The sequence below is a fragment of the Gymnoscopelus braueri genome (assembly GCF_963280865.1).
Source record: "Gymnoscopelus braueri genome assembly, chromosome: 16".
Taxonomy (NCBI): domain Eukaryota; kingdom Metazoa; phylum Chordata; class Actinopteri; order Myctophiformes; family Myctophidae; genus Gymnoscopelus; species Gymnoscopelus braueri.
Genome location: NC_137616.1, coordinates 36,955,572 through 36,981,197, shown reverse-complemented (window position 1 = coordinate 36,981,197; position 25,626 = coordinate 36,955,572). Strand labels below are relative to the sequence as shown.

The 25,626-nt window shown below is 40.7% G+C and overlaps 1 protein-coding gene across 1 annotated transcript; it reads right to left on the bottom strand.

Moving 5' to 3' along the window:
* Positions 1-131: 131 nt before the first annotated feature.
* Positions 132-17,788, bottom strand: fermt1 (FERM domain containing kindlin 1). The gene is made up of 16 exons (XM_080452514.1): positions 17,702-17,788; positions 15,170-15,324; positions 13,958-14,055; positions 13,207-13,342; positions 12,114-12,248; positions 10,176-10,362; positions 9,506-9,608; positions 8,905-9,012; positions 6,678-6,809; positions 6,411-6,460; positions 5,194-5,318; positions 4,526-4,632; positions 3,663-3,887; positions 3,380-3,504; positions 2,774-2,915; positions 132-1,478 (listed from the first exon to the last, which is right to left on the bottom strand). Exons 2-16 carry the CDS (start codon positions 15,318-15,320, stop codon positions 1,305-1,307), a joined length of 1,998 nt encoding a protein of 665 aa, XP_080308640.1. The 5' UTR covers positions 15,321-15,324; positions 17,702-17,788; the 3' UTR covers positions 132-1,304.
* Positions 17,789-25,626: the final 7,838 nt, after the last annotated feature.

Sequence of the window (25,626 nt, the reverse complement as noted above, 5' to 3'; positions counted from 1 at the left end):
GCAGCTATAGTGATATTAGATACATATGGACACACACACACACACACACACACACACACACACACACACACAGTAAATGAATGCTAGTGGGTGCAGCCCCTATTCACAAAGAAACGCTCTGTTAAAAAGGCTGTTGAAGAATGTTTTTAATGAAAGAGTAAAAATCCGCTAAGTTAACCTTGCTACTACATTCACCCACATCCACATACAGAAAATGCGTTTGAGATATTGTCCTACATTGGTCAGTGACCAGAATAATCAGTTTAAAAGTGAAACCACCAGCTCTGTTTCAGCAAGGTTACAGATGTGAAAATACAAAAATAGCTACATATACATTTTTTTCCTCACAGACATTTTACTGTTAAAAGCAAGCAATCTTTTCACATAAAATGTAATTGAAATTGAGTCATAGAAAATGTGTCACATCAGTAGTGTGGAGATAGTCATTAAAATGATCTGTATTCATGTCAGCAAATAAGTAGATAAACAATGCTTTTTCACATCTCTGTTTACAGTGTCTTTATGATCAACTTAGCCATGGACATTCCTTTGACTCAGTTGGTCAAACAATAGTCAACAATAACATTTCTCTCAGTTTATTTACAACAATATCAATCCTCACAAGCATACTGTATTTTTCAGTAGTTGTGCACAATTAAATACTTGAGGTTCATTACCAATTGTTAATCTCTGACTCACCACTGTGTGTCTCGGGACACACTCTGGCCACCCTTAGGCTCTTAGTCATTGGTCCTGCACACCTTATAAGGCAATTCTTGGTCTGCTCCCATATTATCTATGTGTCTTTATCGTGCAGGAAAAAGTGTCAGACAATAACTCATTCATTTATGTCCCAAATGCCTGTGTGGAAATTGGAAAATTGTGGCTTTTGTGTATTCTGCATCCTTGGCATGGAATATGTTGCAGAATATCATTTCTTTGCTTTGCTTTTAATAGTTAGAGGCAGATTCCTTAACATGCCAGTGTTTTTCACTGTCTGTGACAATGTGCTTTTAATTATGTCGCTGCCTGTCTTGGCCAGGTCTGCCTTTAAAAAGAGATTCTTAATCTTGACTCTCCTGGTTAAATAAAATGTAAAATAAGACTTGCAGTGATAAAACATGACTTCAAAAACACTGATCCTGTACCAGTTTGCTTTTTGGAGGAAAAAATGGATGAAGTATATGTTCTTCTAGTATCACATATTCTCCAGCAGTGGTTGGTGCTTCACGGTTAAGAGAATGCAGGCGAATGTTGATCGTTGGAACATCCAAACATGACAATCTAATCACTTAACACATGTTTCATTCTTGTCCTCCAGTGAGTTTGTGGAACAGTTCCTCATCTAGCGTCTCGTTCTGGTCTTTGGATCGCGTGGAGAGGAATATGTAGCCGCCGATGTATTCATGGACCACCTTGCAGTCACAGCTGATGCACGAAAAGGCTATCGTCACATTCTGGTCAAACTCTATGGCCACCTGAAACAAAAAAATGAAATGAATTTAGAATCTCTTTATTGACTTGGTGAATTGCTCTCAGACACATTATGTATATATAAACATGAATACATAATAAATATATAGTTACACATATATACACATACTCAGTGGTGTAAAGTAACTAAGTACATTTACCCAAGTACTGTACTTAAGTTAAGTACAGTGTCGCATCGCGACCCGTTGTGAGCTTGTAGATCTGCTATTTTCAAATAGTTTAGTACTTTTACTTTTGGTACTTTAAGTAAATTTTGATGCCAATACTTTTGTACTTTTACTCAAGTAAATTTTGAATTCCGGACTTTTACTTGTAACAGAGTACTTCTACATTGCAGTATTGATACTTTGCTTTTACTTAAGTAAAACATTTTAGTACTTTTTCCACCACTGCACATACTTTAATATATACAGCAAAATAAGTATAAAACTAAAACTAAATAAAAGGAATATAGCGTGTGAGGGCAGTGTGAACAGTATTGGAAGTGTACCATCCACAGGCAGGACAAAACTCGGTGGGGAAGTGAATGAACACTCACCCCTCCCTCCCTCAACACCCACCAGTGAAGTGCCCTTGCTCAAGGCACAGAACCCATAACTGTTCGTGTGGAGCTGCTCAGTGGCCAACAGTATAATGCTGCGTTCACGCTAGCGGCGACAAAGCTACAAAAAAATGTCCAAGCGTGGTCAGCCACATTGCTACAGAGTCACTGTTGACGTGCTCAAGCCACACTGCGTAAATGAAACGGGTTCGGTTTCAGTTTAAATAGCACAGGGAACTGGTTAACAGCAAGAATTCATTTTCTCTTCCATTTATGGAACAGAGAAGGAATTGTGGGGGAGATAGACGGGGAGTGGAAATGGTGAAACAAAAACATATGATTGTTTGATGCTTCACTGTGTCATTGGAGCACAGAAAAAAGTTTAGTCCAGATTAGCTTTGATTTATAGATCGTCATGCAGTGCGTTGGGCCTTGCATTATAGCTGGCTTCCATTGAAAATGACTTATAGCCTGTTGCTTTGTTGTCGCTAGTGTGAACATAACATTCTATGATCATTTCCTACAGCTGATGAAAATGGTCCTCATTGTGGCACAGTGGATCAGTCTCTGGCAACTCATTTCTTCTCTCCTTTCTCATCTTTGTACTCTTTCATAAATCATAACTGACAGAAAGCAATATCTATGGTGAAATTCTCAAACGGCTTTCTATCTGGCATGAAAACAAAGATATACTGCCTGCATACAGAGACCATAACATAAGGTACCGGCGGCCCTTACCTGTCTGATCTCCCAGTTGACGTTCCACTGCTTCATGTTGGCAAACCTCCATGTGGTGACCGGCAAGCCAGTGGACATGTCGATACGGATCAGACGGTTGTAGGAGATTCCCAAAAGTTCATCCTTCTTACTACCTCGGAATCTGCAGCATAGCATAAAAAGATGAAGTATGAATGCATCGTTCATCAATTATATGAATTCAGGGCTGAATGAAATGGATGCATTTCAGAATAAGCTTAACATTTTAACCTGCGTTTATTTATTTATTCATTCATTTATGTGGTCAAAATAAGTTGAGTTCACACACTGATATAAAATAGGAGAATTGCAAACTGAGGGCATTTCAGTATATTATACCGTCATAAGTTCTGATAACCTGAACAGAACTGATGATTGTATAATATCAAAATGTTAATATGTAAATAGATCTACATTTCTTGCATCAGTCTGGACATTCTCAACCAACACCCCTGGATTATGGTTTCTCAGGAATTATTGAAGAGTACAAACTCATTTTTAAGAACCTTTAATCTATTTATCTAGTTGGACTTTGGAGCAACAGCTCACCACATGTCATTGTAATAAGAAATTACTATTAATTTGTACCTGACGATGTAGTACTTGATGCCAAATTCTGGCAGTGACTGCCAGGCCTGGATAAACCGCATCTTAGCCTCCATGAGCGACAGCCGGGCTATGTTCTGATGGGCCTCCAGAATGCGCGCTGTCAGCTGGTGAGAAACAGCACCAGGGATTAGAACAGGTTCCGTTTTAAAATGCACTAATGTAGCCTTGATATAAAATGATACCTTTCAAAACGCCCCAAATATACAAATGTATATATAATGGGGGGTAAATAATGCTTGTCACACACTAAACATATACATACCTGTTTGGCTTTGTGCTTCTTGGAATAGCGTGGGGAGACAAAACATTCTGCGTTCATCTCCATGGCTTCCAGGTTGGGGGCTGCCTGGCCAGGAGGGGGCGCCAGGCTCTTCATCTGTAGGAAGGACTGGATGTTCTTCACCTCTGACCTGTAGGAGCTGTAAGCCATGGTCTTTCCCTTGGAGGCCAGGATGCAGGCTGCCTTCCATTTAGCATACTGCGTCTCCTAAGGCCCCAACATAACCACACAATTAACAGCTGGAATTGTCAGCTACTGTATAGACACAACTACCGATCTATCTTCAATCTTGTTTTTTAAATTTTATTCTGGCATGTGTGCTTTCATTGGGATTTGAAGAACGACAGTATAAGGTTTATCGTTGTACTAGTGTTGATGATTTCTTGTATGTTATTGTATGTCTTTAAATGTCTTGATGAATTGAATACATAGGACCACAATGGAAACAAGGCCTTAAGGTCCTTACACACCGGGGGCAATTTTTTCATGCGTATAATTTGTAGTTTTTTAAAAAGTTATAAAGTCAATGCAAGCTTTCACATCAACGACGAAGTGTGGCGGAGCAAAAATGCGGCTCTTATTTTTAGGGCTTTTTGTGTTATCCTTTTAGCATTATTGTATAATCGTACCACTATACTATTTGCAAACTAAAGTATTCAATCAATCAATCAATCAATCAATCAATCAAACAAACAGAACTGTGATGGCATGGATGAGAGCAGACACGCAACCAAGATCCTGAGCTGGGACTCAAACCCTGTCGTGTGGTCGTCACATTAAGCCAACGGTGTCCCCCAAGCCCTCTCTGTCTTAATCTGTAGCTGTGACATTATTTGGGGTCTTACGTTGTCACATCGAATGTAAACCTCATTCATCCCGTCAGCGACTGGAAGCAGGAGCTTGATGCCAAACTTCTTGTCGGTCACATTGACGTCGGGGACAACTTCACAGCCTGGCACAGTGACAGGGAGAGACAGAGAATTTAGGAAGCAGAAGCGCTATAGCAAGTTGAAGCTACTGCTGGTGTTGACATAATGTAGAAGGCTGTCTAGAAAAGTCCAGCTATAGCAGTAGCCTGGTAGCTAAATGAAACACTGCGATACAATACTGATACTTTCATTTAATATTCAATCTAACAATGTCTGAATCAGACTAGAGCTCTTATTAGATCAATAGTCCTAATCCTCCATTTAATCATTTCTTAGTACTTAATTTTAATCGTTTCTATGTACTTAATTTACTTTAAAAAACAAACAACGCAACATGCCGCGTTGTGAGCTTGACGATCTGCTATATTCAGCGAAAGCTTTCCTCACAATACGGATGCTGGGGTTTAAATGGTTAAAGGCTGCTTCCCACATACCCAGTAATAAATCCCACTCTTCAATCTATAATGTCACATCAATGTGCAGTCCCATACTCTCATGCTCAAAGCAGTCCTATAGGGCACAGGAACTAATTATAAAAATGGAGTGGTATTACACAACAATAAGGCCTTCTACAGACAACAGACCTCGGAGGTGAAGCTGCTCTATCGGTTCTCCGATGGCGGCCTCTTTGTTCTTGTAGTAAGTGATGGTGGTGTCCTTGAACACAAACCAGTACTCTTTGTACGGTCGCAGTGTCAATCTTTTGGGCCTGAGATGTGAGATGAAATTTGACAAAAAAAAGACAAAGAAAGTAAGCATACAGTATCTGCTAGGATGCGTATCTGTCTGTGAGACTGATTTGTAAAGTCAAAATAGAAAAAGAATGGGCGTGCCTGGTGACCCAGAGAGTTAGTGAATAGACCATGTGCTCCTTGTGAGCCGCGATGACACGAGTTAGAATCTGACTCCTGTCTAATCTTTCATGTCACTCCTCTCTCTGCCTTTGGTTTCCTGCCTCTCGACACTCTCCTTAGAAATAAAGCATACAAATGCCGGAAGAAAATAATCTAAAGAATGTGAAGGCTGTTTTCAAACAGCACAGGCTGCAAGCTTATCTTTGAGGAAGATGAAAATATAATGAAGAGAGGGTGCCAATGCCTATTATAATCTATTGCAAGATTTGTCTGATATGTCTGATTTAAGATACACAAGATACACCCCAGACTGATGTGGAGCTAATAGACGGGAGAATACATCGTCGAGAAAGCTACATCACAAATGTCAAGACAGATTTTTATTGTATTTCTATGAACTATAATACAAACATGACAGACCAGTCGGGTGAAAACAACAAATAGATGACTGCATTTTAAACACTTGCAGAGGGAATACAAATTACATGCAGAGAGGATGCAGGACGTGTTCATAATTACATCTCTGACTTGCTCCCACACTAAGAACCTTCTAGACATCTTATGTCACCAGGGACCGGTCTGCTAACTGTTTACAGGATTAAACAAACAAAACAGCTGCATTCAGTTCCTATGCTACACATACGTAACTGGAATAAACTTCCAGAACATCTTTAAAAAACAGGCTACAGACTTTCATTGTTCACCTCTGCCTTTAATTGCTACTCATAATTTGGATTTTTTTTTTTCTTAATCTCTTTTCTTTTTCTGTACACCTTTCTTTTTCTGTACACTTTTCTTTTTATGAATATAACGTGAAGCATTTTGAATTGCCTCTGTGTGTGAAACGTGCTACACAAATAAACTTGGCCTGCCTTGCCTGCCTTCATGTTTCGGGCACAGAGATACAACAGGATAGGTGGAGAGTGTAATGCGTGTGTTGTGTTTACCTAAACAACTTCAGGGAGTCCGCCAGTTCTGGAATGTCTGTAATGTCTTCCTAGGGGCGGGGACAAACAACTGTCAATTATCCTGTGTCCTCCAATGACATCATCATGTCGAGACATGCAATCAGCAGAGAGGCCCACACATCAACCTCCTGCTTCAAAACAGCTGTTATCACCATGCCACAGTAACACTGAAACCCTCGAAATTATTTGTTTGTATTCTGTGCTGTGTAGTCATTATCTGCGTTAAACAAAAAAAACTACATTTACCAGAATCCTGTCCGCATTTCCTCCTTCAAGTGTCGTCTCCAGGTTGGACAGAGCTGCCTCTACTTCATCTATCTCTGGTTCGTTGGAGTAGTCCAGTTGCTCGGTTGACATGGTCAGTTTGCAAATGTGATACTGAAATGACATGATGTTTGCATGGCGTTAGTATTTAGTGCCTCACATTATTCACATAACTTAAAACCATAACAAAAGGTCATAGATAACGTGCAGTGGATTACCTACAAAACTGAATAATAAGAATAAGAATAAATCATGGTGAAAACACCAATTGACCACTTTCAACCTTGCATCCCTATTTTGGGCAGTCATTATAAGTTAACTTATTTTTTTTTAATTATCAAAAGTTTCAAAAATGTTCAAAGAGTTTCATACATTTTCACAGATAGCTAGATTACTAGGGTTAGGGTTAGGGTTCACGCTCACAACAACACATTGCAATGCGACGCGTTGTGAGCTTTTCATTCTTTTTGAAACAGGGCTAAACCACTTGAACCCTTGCGTCCTGGGCATGTCATAATGTGCTAACATTCCGTGAAAATCGCAGATCTAAGCTCACAGTACTGTATGACTCAACGTGACGCCTTATGAGCATGTAGACCTGTCATTTTCGACGAAGAGATTTGGTGTAGAAGGAAAAAAGGAAGAGTATACTATATAGGGCTATATAGGGCTTAAGTGGTTAATGAAGACTGGGAAGAAAGTTGTTTTGTATCAGTTTCTTGAAACAAGGCACTGAAATATCTTTGGGTAGGATTTCTGGGGCCTTGAGGGAAAAATGAACCATCGCTCATTTGTCTTTAATCCACATTTGGATGTGTCAGAGGAACTTAGGTAGAAAGGCTAAGGCTGAGCTTCGGTTAGAAGTACGAGTCATAAAACAGACTCTAGCTAAAGGTGATGCAAGCCAAGGCCCCGGGGATGAGTCAGAGAGAGGCTTTAAACCACCTCTCTGTACAAGTCATGGCACAGACGTGCATGTAGGTGAACACAACCTTAATCTCTGTGATTTCTAAATGGCTGTGAACTAACCATTGCTACATGTCAGCCCGGTGAATTACATGTGGGATCAAAAGCCAGACAGCCAGAATCCCACGGATGCAATGTCATCATCATCATTATGATCATCCTCGTAATCATTTGTCCCATTTCATTATATATTATCATAATTTGTTCCTCGCAGGAAGAATGTGTCTTTGATCACCTTTAACAGTACGCTATTTTCTACTCTGTCTCCCCCGCCTCTCTCTAACTCTCTCCCTTCCCCCTATGGGGGTTCTCCTCATGTCGTGTCATGTCTCCCCATGGATTAAGACAAACCAAACTCAACCAAAGTTCTCCCATTATAATCTGATCCCCAGGATACGCGTACTCCGCTACACCATATTTATACAGTACATCTCCGGTACCCATGGAGAAATGTTTAATGGTGCTGGATGAAAACTACTTTTAAAGCTAGTTTTTACACTAATTACCATGGATCCATTTTACATTTATTTTAGTAGTCTGTCATCAACACGTCGTCAGAAAGGCTATTTATTAACTGCAATATACCAAAGTAAATACATTTCTAGTACATTCCGGTGCCTACGTCTTTTTGGCGTGAGTGTGGGGACTGACACTTGCAAAAAAACAGGGCGCTACTTAACAGGCGCTCGGGTGGCGCAGTGGCTAAGTCCCTGCCCACCACCACAGAGGTTGTGGGTTAGAATCCACCGTGGTGCATCCGGCTTTGATGGGCGAATTGGCCTGTGTTCGGGGGAGGGAATGTTTAATAGTGTTTAGAGAAGTAAAACACATTTATGTGGGATGATCATTGTAAAAAATATACCAAAGATTATATAAAAAATAACTTAATTGAAAAAGGGACACAGTATGATTTTTAAGTCAATTATACATAATGTATCTAACTGTTGCTGCGCAGGGTCACTGTTGAGTGTTGACACTGTGTATAGTAATATTTCTACTGTTCTCAGATCATGAATATTGTGCAATAAAGGACAACTTCATTCAATGCAGATTAAATGTTTTCCCGCAAATGTCCCTAACATCTGGATGCATTTACTAGCCATGAAGATATGATGGGCCTACATTACCACCAACACCAACTTAAATTATTTTATTTAAGTTGGTGTATCAATCTATTTTTTACCTGACTCTGGACTCTGGTCATGTTGAAAAAAATTATAATTTTTTGTTTGTTTGTTTTTACCTGTAGTGAAGCAAACATGAGCATCTCTTCGTCGGTGCAATCTATTTCCTCCAGTAGGATGGACCAGCGAGCCTGCTCATACAGCTGATTTATCCTGACGGAATCATACTGCAACACACACACACACACACACACACACACACACACACACACACACACACACACACACACACACACACACACACACACACACACACACACACACACACACACACACACACACACACACACACACACACACACACACACACACACACACACACACACACACACACACACACACACACACACACACACACTTTAGTACAGCCATTTCATAAATGCCATTTTTACACATTTTCTTGGCATTTGTAACTGTAATTGTTGTGTGCTGAAAATGTCCGATCTACAAGCTCATAAATCAGGCATAACTCTAACCCTAAGCCTAAACCTAACCTGATAAATGCCTCATCTTAACCCTCAATTCCTAATTACGGTATAAGCCTAACTCTAAAAAGGTTTTGTAACAGCCAGGTCTATTTTGTTGTAAATTCAGGCATGTCAATCAATGCCAGACACTTGGGAGACAAGAGAAGAATTTCAATCTTGAAGTTCTTCTTACTTTAGGATTGAGGTCAAAGAAGAAGTGATACTTGAAGCGTAGCAGTAATCTGTCATCATCCTGAATTTCCTGCTCCATCAGAGAACGAGATGAGTCCAACCACCTGTCAACAGCAGCAACAAACAGCCATTTCAGACAGTGGAAAAATATCCTCCAGTCTATGCCACTGGCAAATAACAATGATGTAAAGCCTTTTGTATTTTACTTACACACTGCATATATCATATGTTATATACTGTACATAACAGTAGACATCTGTAAATCTGACAATGTGAATAGCTAGTAACGCACCTCTGCCCAGTGGTGAGGACACTTTATCCAGTATGATATAAATACATATTTTATCCAGTATTAGCATTTTGTTTTCTTTAAACCTCTTTGTTTGCTGCGGCACTGACCAAATGTCCCCTCTGGGATCTATAATGTTCATTTTACATTCCTTTATTCATATTTATTCCTTTTCAGGCTCCACAGAAAATTAACTATACAGTCACTTTACTATCGTCTAATTGCACAAAGCTGCATTTCTCCGTACATGATTTTCATCTCTACACTGTCAAAACTCAACTGAAACGCATGAACAACTGACCCCTGTGGTTTAAGCCCTGGATCTCTTTGTGCATAATGTATTTTTAAATAATTTTTGTTTAGGTTATGTAATTTAATTTACCCTGCATTGGCAACAGATTTGTCCACCATTGAAAGGGGCTGGTACATCTTGGCCAGCTCAGCAGGGGGTACGTTGGGTTGGGTGGCAGTGAGGGGGTTATCTCCAAACCACATGCTTGTGGCGGACACTGGCATCCCATTCTCTGGATCATAGGTCGCTACCATTGTCTTGCTGTACATGGGGCTTCCTGGAAGAAGACAAGAGGTCTTATGAATACATGCTAATATTCTATGTCCTGCAATAAGGGCACAGACTGGTATGAGGACGGTTGTTAATAAGGGAATTGTGGTTGCAGTCAAGGGTGTGATGATTGATGGTGGACATGCGCAGCAGGCTTAGGTCAAATCAAGTTTGAGCTATGAACAAAGCATACATTCAGAGACTTTCATTCTCATACCAATGTATCTGTTTATTTTCTAGTTTTTAATGCAGTGGATAGACATTTAAGTAAGCTAAGGGGGAAACAGAAAGGCTCATTAACTTGGTCTGTGTTAAAAAAAAAGAAAAAAAGCTTAGCTGAAGAACTGTATGTTTGTTTGTATTTGTGTATTTGTGTATTTGTGTGTGTGTGTGTGTGTGTGTGTGTGTGTGTGTGTGTGTGTGTGTGTGTGTGTGTGTGTGTGTGTGTGTGTGTGTGTGTGTGTGTGTGTGTGTGTGTGTGTGTGTGTGTGTACGCTCGCGCACACACACGCATGCGTGTGTGTAAATCCGTGCCCTAATGAAAGCAGGGGAAACACTAACGAAAGCCCAGAGAATATTGCACCACGCTGAACAATTCTGTCAGATGTCAGTGATGAAAACTGCAGTCCTTCAGATCTACAGAAGCCCTACAGTACATACATACAGTATAGATGTTCCTTATTATTTCTGCTCATGTTCCTGGAAATGCTTCTGTAGCATAAGAAAAACATCATTCTCTCAGATGTAGCCAGTGGAGTCATTAAACTGGAGTCATGAAACTTGCACATGTACAGAACAACCGCGTTTTCACAGAGCCACTAGAAAACACCATGGACAAAAACTATAAGGTTGTCCAGGAGGACAATAACAAAGTGCAACAAATAATAAAAATACATGAATAACAAATAACAGTGGAATGTAACCACATCCCCTAAACAATGCTTAATGACAGTGGACAGTTTCAGATAAACCTTTCCATTATTCATCTAAAACATTTTCCATCACTAGAAGTTGCCTTCATCCTGTTCATTTTCAGATTTTTTGAAATATTTAACTTGAATCTTAATATGGAAGTCAATGGGGCTCAGATGGGCCTGAAACCTTGCCCAAATTTGGAGTCATGCATCAAGGATTATGTCACAGATAGGCACTCCCGCACTCTACAAGGATAGAAATTAGTCCCAAGCTCTGCATCTAAACACTGGACAGTAAGTAGGTTTTTACAGCGTGGCTCTGCAGGAGGCTATCTGTCTATAAGAGGGTTAGTCTGAGTGTGTGTACTGTGTAGGTGTGTCTGTCTGTGTCTCTGAGCCCGGACCAATCACCGCCAAGTTTATTGTGCACATTGCCAATAGGCCAAAGAAAAACACATAATAAATGTATAATGATAGCCAATGGGGCTCGAATCGGGCTGAAACCTGATTCTATTTTTTACAACATACACAGCAACATACTGAATGTTTATTTAACTCTAGAGGGTATTGTTCAAGCTCAACACTCTTCCTCAGTTGTACTTCCTTGAGGAAGAAAATATAGCTTGAACCACATTGCGCACCTTCATGTTATACGTATATGTAGGATTCTATGTTTGTCACCTTCTCTTTATGTGCTAATTTCGTGTTATGCGCTTTTCTAGTATAAATGAAAGTTTTATACTCAGAGAGTGTAACAATTTACCCACATGGGTCTATTTTTATCACTCTCAGACTTAAATTAATGCTCCGTGTAGTTATGAAACAACGATATACTTTACAGTACCTGGTACTCCTGACCTTCCACTGAGTTCTTCCATGTCCAAGACCTCGTCCAGGGCAGAGTCCTTTTTCTTCTTCTTTTTCTTGGACCCATCGTCTGGAGGCTTCAGCAAGGACAGTTCCTCTGGTCTCCTGATGTCTGACGTGGTGCAAGAAGGAAGTCAAATACGAGGGACAAACATTTCACGTGTTGCCGTTTTAAGGCATTTTTGTTTATTTTACAGCAGAGATGACCTGCAACAGTAAGTCAGGATTTGAACCCATGACTTAAAGCTGCACTTTGTACCTTTCCTCTTCTACCCCGGATTTGAACCCGGTTTCCCGCGCAAGTGCTGACATTTTTACCATTGAGCTGATAGAGCCTGCCTGCTTGCTCAGGGGATAAATTGAATCTTGTCAAAATTCGTGTCAGATCCTGTGTCTAGGTGAGACATGACCTTTGACACGAACTCAATAGAAGAGCAGGAAGACAAAACACAACCACCCCAATTGTATAAGTTATATTGTATTAACATACTCTACCATACAGATTGGATAAAAATAAATTGTATTCATAAAAGAAAGTTACATAGTGCCGGTTTAATGGTTAGGTCTGTGCCCAAGGGGTCAATGCACTTACAAGCTACGTAGGGCTGTCACGATTATACATTTAAATTGACGATGAATTGTCACTCAAATAATTGCGATCAACGATTTAATTGTGTGTTGAACCATTGAACATTGGAACATATGAAGCCTTTTAGGCTTCGTAATAAAAAATTGCACAGGGTAGATATGGCAGATTACTGAAATATACAAATAAATTATTGACATTTAATCATTTATATACATGTGAAAAATAGCAGCTGCTTTTTAAATATTTGAAAATGTGTGAAAATCTTTCAACATGGAAACGATTATGACGGTTATGCAAAAATAATTGCGATTATCTCAAATAATTGCAATTAGACGATTATGTATTAATTGTGACAGGCCTAGAGCTACGCCACAAGTACTTGTCACCCGACATGCAGAAATCATCAAACAACAAAAGCATATCCTCAAACAGCAAATCCTGAAATTATTCTCTCATGGATTGAAGCATGAGAGTCACTTACTGAGCGTTCTGCAGATCTCAGACACCGTCTTGAAGACCACGCAGGAATAGCTGACCGTCAGTTTGATGGTCTTCATGTTGGGAAGCTGCAGTAACAGGGGTTTGTGCTGGGGTGTGTAACGCAGGTCAGCGTCAGCCTGGGAAACACAGTTACTGTAGTTTAGGTCTAAACTCTAAACTTAGTTCAGGTTGTAGGCAAACTTTTTTGTGTCTACAACCCCCAAATTGATGTATTTGTCCGCGGACCCCCATCGGAAAATGTTTTGTGCCAGGGACTGCCAGAAGAGAAGATTTATGTAAAAAAAAATATTTTTTTTTATGTTCAAAAATAGCAGATGTCCTAGCTCACAGCTCACGTAGTGCGCCGCTGTGAGCTTGTAGATCTGCTATTTTTGAATAGCCAACGAGTAAATGGGTAAAGTGATTAAAATGTTTGTGATGCTGTATTAACACATTTTGCTGGGGACCCCCCAAGGACCCCTGGGGGTCCCCGGACCCCACTGGTTTAGTGCATGTAAATGATAAAAATGGTGCATTTATAAAGCGCCTTTCTCCAAATCGCTTTACAGTGTGCATTTAAATTCACCCATTCACTATCATGAAACTAGCAGTTATATAGCAGTAGTTGCGAAATCATCAGCTCCTATAGGTGCTACAGTAGTGGTTATTGGACAGAATAAACAACGGGAGACAGGAAACACCTGAACTGGGGAGTGTTTACAGTACCAGGAAAAAGACACCGAGTGTTGTACCTGAATCCCATACTTGTCCAGGGTCCAGTGAGTTTTCAGCAGCCAACATTTCCTCTGCTCCCACCACAAGGCGTGGTCCGACCAGTCCTGAGGAGCCTCTGGTAGATGGAGATGAACACAACGTTATTATATTGATACTGGCAAATCCTCAGTGTTATTTTAATCTGAGAGTGTACAAATGGAACCAAGTGGCAAACATCTATTTTGGACCCTGTAAATTGACTTTCACAAATGTTATTTTTTGACATTTTGGCCACTCATGATATATTTGTTACATATATATGACTAACTAATCGCATCAATTATATCTTTTGGACAGTTTATTTTGTATAATATATGAATATATCGTATTTCTTTCTGGAGAGGGAGTTGAACACAACATTACCTACAGTATATTCCTCATAATTTACTATTATTGCTGCAGTATCAGTATTACTACTATTACCGGTACATTTACAATTATTATCATTATTATTACCAATACTACTAGGCGTAGTACTACTATTACCAATATTCACAATTCATGCAGCCACCCTTGTGATGACATGTCTGCATATCAGTGACTCGCCTTCATATTTGTAATCTTACTCTGGTACTATTACTACCATTAACAAATGGACGTGGACAGGAGTCGACCATAAACAGACCATTAAAAGGTGCTGTTTTATGAGTCTGTGTGTGACATCATGTTATGACTCTGGGCTGATATCAGACAAAAGACAAATCCTGTGTTTTGATGACAGGCTGTTTAGTCATTCATCCTGTTTGCATGCTCCACGACAGCACCCTAACTAACATACAGTATAGCCAGCAACAGCGGTGCCCAGGCCAATTTCATGTTGTTAACTCTTCCCCGGTGAAATCCAGCGGGGACACCCATTCAGAGATCTGAATGGGTGAATGGCTGATATCAGAGAATATATCAGGGCTAAACTTTGTCCCCTGGGGCTATGCTAACAGAGTATTGTTATAGAACAATGGCACTGCAGTACAGAGGAATGCAGGGCAAACAAGGGTGTGGTACACCTATCACACCCGCCAACTCTCCTTGAGCAGGAAGAGGTTGAGGCGCTGTGCCTACATCAACCACACGATATAGGTGATACATTTCCAGGTAAACAATGAGCAGTTATGGGCAACTGTCTGGGAGACTACTACACACAGACAGATAGACAGACAGACAGATTCCCGCTTGCATGCACGCCCACTTACTGATTTTCTCCACCAGCTTGAGCATGAGACCTCCGATGTGCAAGTCGCCCTTCACCCTCATTTTGAACCTCATCCCCTCGTCTCCTTCCCTCTGGTCCACCTGCACAGCCAGCTCCCATGACGTGTTGCCATATTCTGCCGCTGTGATCATGGCCCTGGTCACATATAGGAGGGAGAGGGGAATGGACTGGGTTAGATGCTCCTACGTATTCAATACCATTATTGTAAAAAGGTACTAAGGTAGACTCCAAAAGGCATTCATTATTAGGGAAACCTTCAGTTCCAAAGCAGTACTGATAACACAATGAATCGTGGATTCAATCTCTTGCTGTCTTCTGTTAGGAAACAGCCACAATGAAAACAGCACATTAATAGTCAGCACAAAGAAAGTCTCTCTGTATAGTTATAGAGTTCACACAGTGAACCAGGCCAGTAATATAAGCAGTGCTTCTTCATTAACTAACTGTATTATACCCACACAATAGAAGGCAAAACGTCGCTCACTGCTTCTATACTGTACTGTGGTTGAACTGACGCAGTGCTAGCCCCCGTCCTAAGTCATCAAAATCAATGGACTGACAAATAAAATAGCAGTGAACAGCACAAAGAACCTGTCAGATGCACTGACTAGTGGCAGCAGGAGAAAAGTGATGAGGCAGCATAATAGGTGGTAAACACCACCAACGGTGCAGCTCTTATCCAGGGTTATCCACAATACAGCTCATAGAGAAGTTTGCTGTTCTGAGCCGCACTTTATAATACTTTGTCATATACTGTACTTTGTCTACTCTACAGTTTTGCTCGCTAAAACCAGCTCAGTTTCACTAACTTTATCTGTTGTTATCTGACAGACAGGCAGACAGGCAGGCAGACAAACAGACAGACAGACAGACAGACAGACAGACAGACAGACAGACAGACAGACAGACAGACAGACAGACAGACAGACAGACAGACAGACTAGAATACCATAGAAGAGAAGAGAAGAGAAGAGAAGAGAAGAGAAGAGAAGAGAAGAGAAGAGAAGAGAAGAGAAGAGAAGAGAAGAGAAGAGAAGAGAAGAGAAGAGAAGAGAAGAGAAGAGAAGAGAAGAGAAGAGAAGATGGGAGGGTAGGAAGGAATGCTGAGGGCTGAGTATAGTGGAATGTGTAACGAGCAGGGACATGACTTGGAGCTGAGGATACGAAGCACAACAACAGCCATCACCAGCGTCCTCATCCCCATTCACCTCAGCTCTGGGAACCCCCTGCAAAAAATATCTGCTGAACAATGATGACACTAACACATGCACACGCACGCACACGCACACACACACACACACACACACACACACACACACACACACACACACACACACACACACACACACACACACACACACATCGAAAGTGGTATATGCAATGACAACACACACACACACACACACACATAAACATGCAGGTATGCAAAGACAAAACACATGCATGGACACATATGCATACATGCAATATTACAGTGACACGCTCTCTGGCAGAACCTGGTGAACAATGGACACACGCATGCGTGTACACACACATACTCACACACACACACACATGCTTTAACAGTTACACTTGGTATTCTGTGGCCTGAGGCTAAGTACAAATTATCTGTTTAATATTTCCAGGGCTGCCAAGGTTGGTTGCGAGGGGAGGGGGGATATGGATTGGGTAGGCTACAGGCTAGGTTTATGAACACATTTTTCAATCTCTGCTGTACCTTCCCTATATGCAGCTGCAAGGTATATTTTTCAAAAAGTTGTATCCATGCATAAGTGATGTGTTGACAATTCCCTCGAGTAAACTATACTGGCAAAATTGTATAGGTATAAAAGAGTGGGTGAAATTCTTCTGTGCAAGCTACAGTACCCACGCATTGCAGTTACATTACATAAATAAGATTAAGAGTAGGAGTCAAATCAAATATGTAATCAAATATGATCAAATATACATAAATTGTGTAATAAAGACAGAGTTCCACAGTCTCTTGTGCAAATAAAATACATCAAATAACAGATATGAAACATGTATAAAAATGTATGGGGATGGGAGTGTGTGTATCTACAGTCAAATGGTAAAATGGTATAACATTGTATTAAGACATCTGAAGGAAGGCAATCCCCTTCAAATGAAGATACAGTAGGCCTCGAAAGAGCACTTTACAAAAACTACCAGATTTCCATGGCTCCATGAAAACATGAACCAGGGAGAAAATGCTGCATCTAACTGTTTTAGTGTCCTCAATTGAGTAGTAGCCTAATAATGACAATGTCTGTATAAAATAGGCCCATATGGCCAGGAACAGGTATATTCAAGTATTTTGTACTATATTCAACATTGTTATAATAAGGCTATTATTAGGCCTATTATTCTTAACAACACAGATTTACTAGAACGTCTAGTATAACCATTCGATGAGGTAGCCTAAACAAGACATTGAAATTATTACCTGGAAAAAGAAAAAGACAACCATTCATACTTCACTGAGAGGTAAGTATTGTCAAACTCGTCTTACCTTGATTAAAAGGTTTCTCCGTTTTACTGTAGATTTGTCTTCCAGAGGAATGAAGCTACAATGATCTCCTGAGTAATAATATGCCCCGCCCCGTTCAGATAGGTAACGGAAGTGGCTCACCTTGGTTACGTCCCCATGGTTACGTTGCGTTCACGTTATTGTTTAGATCCCATGGCCCAGGACGATAGCGGCGCGCTGGTCAGTGTTGCCATGTCTGCTTATTATAAGCGACTTTGGGCTTGCTTTTCTGTAAAGTTGTTTGTAAATATTGGTTAGTTGCGGACAGAGGTGGACAGTAACAGAGTAAATTCACTTGAGTACTGTACTTAAGTACATATATATTCTAAGGATCTGTACTTTACTTGAGTATTAGATTTATTTGATACTTATTACTCTTACTCGAGTACATTTTCAAGACAAATATTTTGCTTTTACTCAAGTAAATTTCAAGGAAGGCTGAAAAGTACAAGTTACTTTTAAGTTTGCTGGTTGTTGTTTTCCCCCCTAATATGCAATGGGCCACACGTTGTATTCGTCAAAGAAGGAATCCAATCCAATGTTCCCTGTAGCGTGTGCCTGTGAAAAAAAGAATCCAGCAAACAGCCCAAACAAAGTAGTCCATTGAAGTAGATAGGGACAACTCTTGTTGTCGAGGTAAGCACAACATTTTAAATCCCTTTAGAGCAGGGGTTTTCAACAGGTGGTCCGTGGACCACTTATGGTTCCTGACCATGTTGCGATATGTTTTTTTCTTCTTGTTCCATGGAACAGTGAATCTCAAGAAGGGGAAGTGTACCGGATTGCCTGATGGAGTCATCATTATTAGGAAATGTGGCAATATAATTGCATGTGTCATGGCCACTGGTTGAGAAACAGTGGGATGTATCATCATGGAATGCATGCATACAGTAGCAAGTGTTAGCAAAGCTCTAATCTCACCCAACACAACAGTGGTCCCCAGGTTGATTCTTAATCAGGGTGGTGGTCCCTGGTTCACAATCAGTTGAAAACCCCTGCTTTAGAGAGTTTTAAACTATAAATCTCACTGGAGTTTAGGCTAGCACTAGTATTTAGCACAGGGGTGGGCAACATTGATGATGGAGAGGGCCACTATATTTCCACACTCACTCCAGAGGGCCACGTTGCATATACTGTCGGGCAGAAACCTCTTATCTCCGTATTTTTCCGTACTTCGTCATTCTATGTCACACAAAGTGTGATTTCTTTTTAAACTGGAATTCTGAGTAAAAGTAAAACTTTCATTAAATTTCAAATGCATTTAGTTATACTTATGTTCTAAGTGTATCTTTTTGAACTTAAATACAAATACATTGGACATAAAAATGACAGAATTTTAATACTAGTCAATAAGCTACTGATTTAGACTGAAGTAATTGAAGCGGGTCATGTTTGCATGTTTGGAATTGTAACAGCTGAAATCAATAATATATCAGTATTCCGATATTAACCTGCGGGCCGCATTAAGTGAAGGTGGGGGCCGCATGTGGCCCCCGGGGCGCCAGTTGCCCATGTATGATTTAGCACATAGCAGTGACATATGGTACTTTTTTGCCTTGAATATTCTTGAAAGGCAAAGAGTGACATGCTTTGTTTTTGCCTTGAAAACAATGCATGCGCCTTGAATGGGGAAACGTTTTTATTTTATTAGGACTCATAGAATCACAAAATGTCCCTGGGCTGGGACCCATTCAAATGTCCACTCCTGGGTCCTGACACCCACTAACTACATTGAAAACCTAACATCACTGCTACTGCTTAGATGAGGAGTTATTTTGTTGCATTGCTGAGGTTTTAGACATATTTTAGTTTGTTCAAGACAGACTCATCTGGCCCAATCACTTCTTTTGGGCTTGTTTTCATAGACCTGGTTGCTTATTTCTCTCACAAAATCTGGCAACGCTAATGTTTCAGTCCCGTGGTTAGATCCCATGGCCCGGGAGGATGATGGCTAGCGGCACTTGATGAAGAGTAGACAACAAACTTGTGGCCTCTAGTTTATGTGGTCTCTGCTGGTCACCAAAGTCAGGAACGTAAGAAGGTTTGTTTGGGAAATATCGTCTTTAATTTAATATAGACTACGGTAGGCTACTTCTCCGGACAGACAGACAGACAGACAGACAGAATGTTGGAGAGTTATAAATGTAGTTAGATATTGGCGGGCTGTTTATGTTTCTGTGTGCCACACTGCCACCTTAATTAACTGTAGGCTGGCAGCTGTGTGTCAAAGCTGGCACACAGCAGGTAACTTAAATCAGTAGTTCTCAAACCTTTTTGTGCCAAGGACCCCCAAATTGATATATTTATGGCCGCGGACCCCCATCTGAAAATGTTATTTTTTCCCCCCTAAAAAATACCAGATATACAAGCGCTGCTATTTTTGAATAGCCAAAAATAAAATATGATTAAAGTGGTTAAAATGTATTGTATGCTGTTTAAATAAATAATATATAAAAAAAATATATATATATATATATATATATATATATATTTTGCTGGGGACCCCCTAGAACCCCCTCAAGGACTCATGTCATGGGGGTCCCCGGACCCCACTTTGAGAACCAATGAATGACTTAAATGAAACACACCCACAGCCCACCGTGACCTATTCTGGTTGTGGTTAGCAATCAGAATGTCAGCCGTGAAAAGGGAGGGTCTATCATTGTCATAAAACAATGTTGTTTCTTCATATAACGTCTTCTATAAAAGCTGCTGTGATGTTTGAACCAACAACCTATGCTGTTTGTGCTTTTATAGGCACGTCAGAGAATATATACTGTCTGTACACTTATGGAAGCCTGCCATTTCCACCAATGTGTTGGAAAAAGATAAAAAGATTCTATAAGTCAGTGGTTCTCAAACTTTTTCATGTCAAGGACCCCCAAATTGACACTTATTACCCCACGGACCCCCATTTGAAAAGATAAGCCAGGGACCCCAATAAGAGAAGGTTTTTATGGCTCTCTAGCAGTGATTCTCAACCATTTTAATTTCAAGGACCCCCAGTTTAACATGCATTAGGCTACGGACCCCCATTTAATGGCATTTATACCTCTGGTACCCCAATTCATATTGTAAAAGCAGTGCTAATTTAACTCAGAGTGTACAAATGGAACCAAATGGACCATTTGGTTCTTGTCCATCATTTAGCTGGGGACCCCCTGGAACCCCCTCAAGTACCCCTGGGGGTCCCCGGACCCCACTTTGAGAACCAATGCTATAAGTCATATGGTCGGCGTCAGAAACGTTATCGACTCATTATTTTGAGAAAGTTTCCCATTATTTTAAGAGGCCTAGTACTACTACTAAGTCATCATTTTGATAAAGTTTCTCATTATTTTGAAAGAGTTTCTCAATTTTAAGTCATTCATTTGAGAACGTTTGTGATTATTCTGAGATTTGAGAAAGGTTCTCATTATTCTGAGATATCCATCATTTATATTTTGAGACCTAGGCCCTTCTCATTTGAGGTAGGCCTACTCGAAAACAAAAATACAACAAGTTGGTCTGTTATTGAATTTAACAAAGGTAAAAGTTGAATCATTTTGATCCATATGATATAAATGTAGCCTAAATATGAATGTATATGAATAAAGCCACATATTAGTCTCTTGCACATGAATCAGGATAGCAGCGTCTTTGCATAATTTTATTCAAGCCTTGAGATGTTTACCACTTACCAGTGACAGCCAACATTTCCTTGAATGAACTTCCAAAAACATGAAACCCAGGGCTGTGGGGTTTAGTTTCCAAAAATATTACTCTGACAGCTCTGAGACATTGATACAAGAACAAACAAATGCTTAATAATGACAAAGTCATGAAAACAATGCTTTTTCTCAAAGTCTGTCATTCCAATTCTGTCATTCTTAATCTTCAAACAACTCAGGCACGGAATTCTACAGCTGAGGAAACCTGAGAGTGAAAGGCTGGATACCCGGGAAATGTTGTTTTTAATGTGTGTGTGTGTGTGTGTGTGTGTGTGTGTGTGTGTGTGTGTGTGTGTGTGTGTGTGTGTGTGTGTGTGTGTGTGTGTGTGTGTGTGTGTGTGTGTGTGTGTGTGTGTGTGTGTGTGTGTGTGTGTGTGTGTGTGTGTCAGCCATTCCATCATTCATAAAATACTGTGTGTCACTGTTTGTATACTGTATGCCCAGCCTGCCGCCCTGTGGTTGCTAATGGTAACAACAAGTTTGTGTCGATGGAAACTCTGCAGAATTTATGCACTGTCATTAAGTGAGGAATAAAGCAAACTTCGCAACCGCGTCCGTGTGTATTTATTGAATGAAGTGTACACAAAATCACCACCTTGTCTGTTTTTTGTGAACTGTTGCAGGAACCTGACCTTTTCCCGGCTCCACTGATGTATTTTGGTGGTTCGTGTTCCCCAGAAAAACTTTGGACATGCATGCAGCTTCTGCCACACTGCCCTGGACGAGCGCGTGATCGCAGGTGAGGAAGAATCTGAGCTGTTGCCAACTACTGAAGTACTCCTATTACTACTGTAATATCGTTTTCCTGCACTGCACACAGATTTAGAGATGATGGATGAAGTATATATTTGTCTCTCATGCTGTTGATGCAACCATGTTTTTTAACCCATTAAGACCTGGAACTGTGAGATTTGAGCTAAAAAGCATTATTTTACACTTTGGGCTATTCAAAAATAGCAGATATACAAGCTCATAGCGCGGCACCGAGTGCCGCGCTACGAGCTTGTAGATCTGCTATTTTTGAAAAATCGTGAAAATGTGTGCAAATCTTTGAATATATATATTTTTAAAGCGAACATTTTTAACTCAAATCTTTGCATCTGGGGGGTCCCTGGAACAAAATATTTTGATGGGGGTCCGCGGCCAAATACATATCATTTTGGGGGTCCTTGACATGAAAAAGATGGAGCACCACTGATATAGAAACATACGTTTTTCAGAAAACTGTTGAGATTTAGGAGACATATAGAATCGGCTTCAGGTCTCAATGGGTTAATGTAGCTATGATTATTTGATAATATAGGATACCTGAATAATGTTCATACCAGAGTCATATACGTATATAAGGCTCTGGTCTGTCTACCCCAATCTCTATACTTCCCTGTCACCCCCACCAGTGTTGCCAGGTCTGCTTATTGTAAGTTCCCCCCAAGATTCTATTTGAAAATAGCAGATCTACAAGCTCACAACGTGTCGCGATGAGCTTGTAGATCTGCTATTTTCCCTACTCGGGAACGATGCGAGTCGGGAAAGATGCATGTTGGGAATGCATGCACCACCCTTTTATGCATTACCCATTATACTTGTCGTCAAGAGTACCCGTTTTACCCGTGTATACAGTGTGGTATCCACCAAAATTCATGACAGATCAACCAAATATGGAGATCCCTGTTGTCGTCAGATGATGTCGTGTTGATGATGTACATGGGCATAAATGAGAGACAGATGACCCGCAGAGTTCCATTGTGAACCACTTATAGGCGTTGGTGCAGCGGCACAAATGTGACACAAAGCTCAGCCAATCCTGGGAGCCTATGGTTCGGATTGGCCAATCAGGGAAGCCGATGCCTACACCCCCCTCCCCCCCCCCACAGAAGCGCAGAGATTCAGTCCATCCTCCACAGAACCCTGGACAGGCGGATACATATATTTGTGGATTCTTTGCTTCTCCGAAGCTGTTGTTCCGACCTAATTCCCAATTATTATTGCACACCCCTGGGTCATCAGTGACACACAGGTCAGTCAGTCGGTCAGACGGTTGTCAGAGTTATGCCCGGGACAGTCACACGACATACACACTCCCACAGACAGGCATGGTTTCTGCAGTTAAACAAAAGAGATTGAAATCTTGTTTGACCAAACCTGCCTACCAGTGATGCCATTAGTAGGCAGGTTTCTGAACTCTCGACAACTCTCCTCTGAGACAGAGTAGACATAAATGGTGCCATCTCTTATGAGCATTAGTGAGGACCGATTGTACAAAGATGGGTTGAAAATGGGTGAACATTTGTGTTATTTCTCCCCTTCTCGCCCCCCCCCCCTAACCAGTTTGCATGCCTGATGTAGTTTATGTTGCATCCTTTTGACATGAAAATAGCATATTTTGCAGAGTCTTCCTTCTAAAGAATTCCCAATTCCCATTGTTACATAAATTAATCACTTGGGGAAGAGGTCCTTTTGTCATAGAGCTCTGCGTAGGTATCCACTTCAATGAACAAATGTATATAGATAATGTTGAAACATTGCGTAGTACTAAGCAAGATGAGGACACATGAAGCATTTTTAATTAACATTTCAGTGCATTTTAAGCTAAATCTTAATCCTTAATCGATACATTGGAGTTGGATATTGACACAGGCCAACAGATAATGCCTTTGATTTATTGGTAAAGCTCTCTCCCTGCCACATGGTGGCGCCATCAGACCATCAGGAAGAGTTGGTGTTGAGGAGCTTTCTTGCAAAGATCCTGGGTCTGTGGAGCAATTCAGCTCTTGTGATGCTGCCAGCCAGGAGAGGAGAATATTTCACTTCTTCGGTCTAAGAAGTGAACCTGGTCTTTTTTCAGCTTGTGTAGTTCTGCACTACTGAAAGTGCATTTCTGTCTGGAATGGAAACACGCACCAACAGGATTGGAACATTTTTAATCACTTACAATCACCTTCATCTTACAATATTTATATATTTTGGATGATCGATGCCATTTGGCTCACTGTGCCCACAGGTCTCTTAATCACTTTAATCATTACATCCCAGCCTGGTGGTCTAGAGGGGAAGGGACGTATATCCAGTGAAAAATAAATGGAAAAGGAAAGGAAAAGTGTTTATTTACGACATGATCGTGTCTGGCGCCAAACAAAAGCAAACAGGGGAAAGGATTGGTGAGTGCTTAATCAAAGTAATTAACAAAACCAAAAACCCACTTACTGAACAAAGAAAACAGCTTCTCTAAACAAAGCAATAGAAAACAAAAACCTACTGAACGAACTAACGAACAAAAAAGTACAGTGGGTTGGCACTCACCTCTAAACTTAAACTTAGTGTGCTTAACATAAAACTCCTATGTGTGAAATGTCAAGGGGTCTTACCTATCCTAAAATAAACCACATAAGAGACGGGACGAACTGACTTAAACATAGTCTGTGCAACAAACAACAAAAGCAAGCTGGAGGGCAGTCAAAAGGGAAAAAGGCCGATTGCAGGTGCACTAGTGCTTTATGTTGGTAGTGGTTGGATGTGATTGGATGGACTGGAGGTTGGAGGACCTGCCTCACCACCGGGTGGTTTGGCAGAGTTTGATGGGCTGACCTGAGTAGAGGAAAGGAAACAGCAGTGGGGAGAAACACAAAAACAGACAACAAAACATCTGTTCCTGGCATCCCTGTTTTGGGCATGTCCTTATTAGCTATTTTTGTTAAAGAATCTCTCAGTCACTAAGTGAAGTGCACACTCAATTCCTCAGTGTTAGTAGTAGTAAAACGGATCCAAATATGGGTCCATTTGGGTAAATGTTTACACTCTCAAAACTTAAATTAACACTGATTTTACTGTGCAGGTGACAATAGTAGAACACACCCAAGACTATCTATCCAATACACCTGCTCACACGGACACGGGAACAGATGTTGGTTTTGGAAACTTTTGGGGACATTGCATTGATTCATTCCATATCCCTTTACCCATACCCCAACCCAAACCCCCACCGCAACCCTATATGAAACTTCAGTCAAATCGAATTGGGTCCAGCAATTTGTCAAATGGTCCGCAATTTGACATGCTGACCCCAATCAACTGGTTTCATGTCCAACATTTGTTTGCAAATGTGATCTATGTGAGGAACACACATTTTCGCCCTCACGAGTAATACAAGTACACACACACACACACACACACACACACACACACACACACACACACACA

What these genes read in the sequence shown, in the direction of transcription:
- fermt1 (XM_080452514.1), bottom strand. Translation starts at nt 15,320, where the DNA reads ATGATCACAGCGGCAGAATATGGCAACACGTCATGGGAGCTGGCTGTG. An exon ending in AGAAGCACAAAGCCAAACAG is followed by an intron (nt 3,505 to 3,662) that starts GTATGTATATGT and finishes GTTTCTCACCAG; the next exon opens with CTGACAGCGCGCATTCTGGA. An exon ending in TCAACTGGGAGATCAGACAG is followed by an intron (nt 1,479 to 2,773) that starts GTAAGGGCCGCC and finishes TTTTTGTTTCAG; the next exon opens with GTGGCCATAGAGTTTGACCA.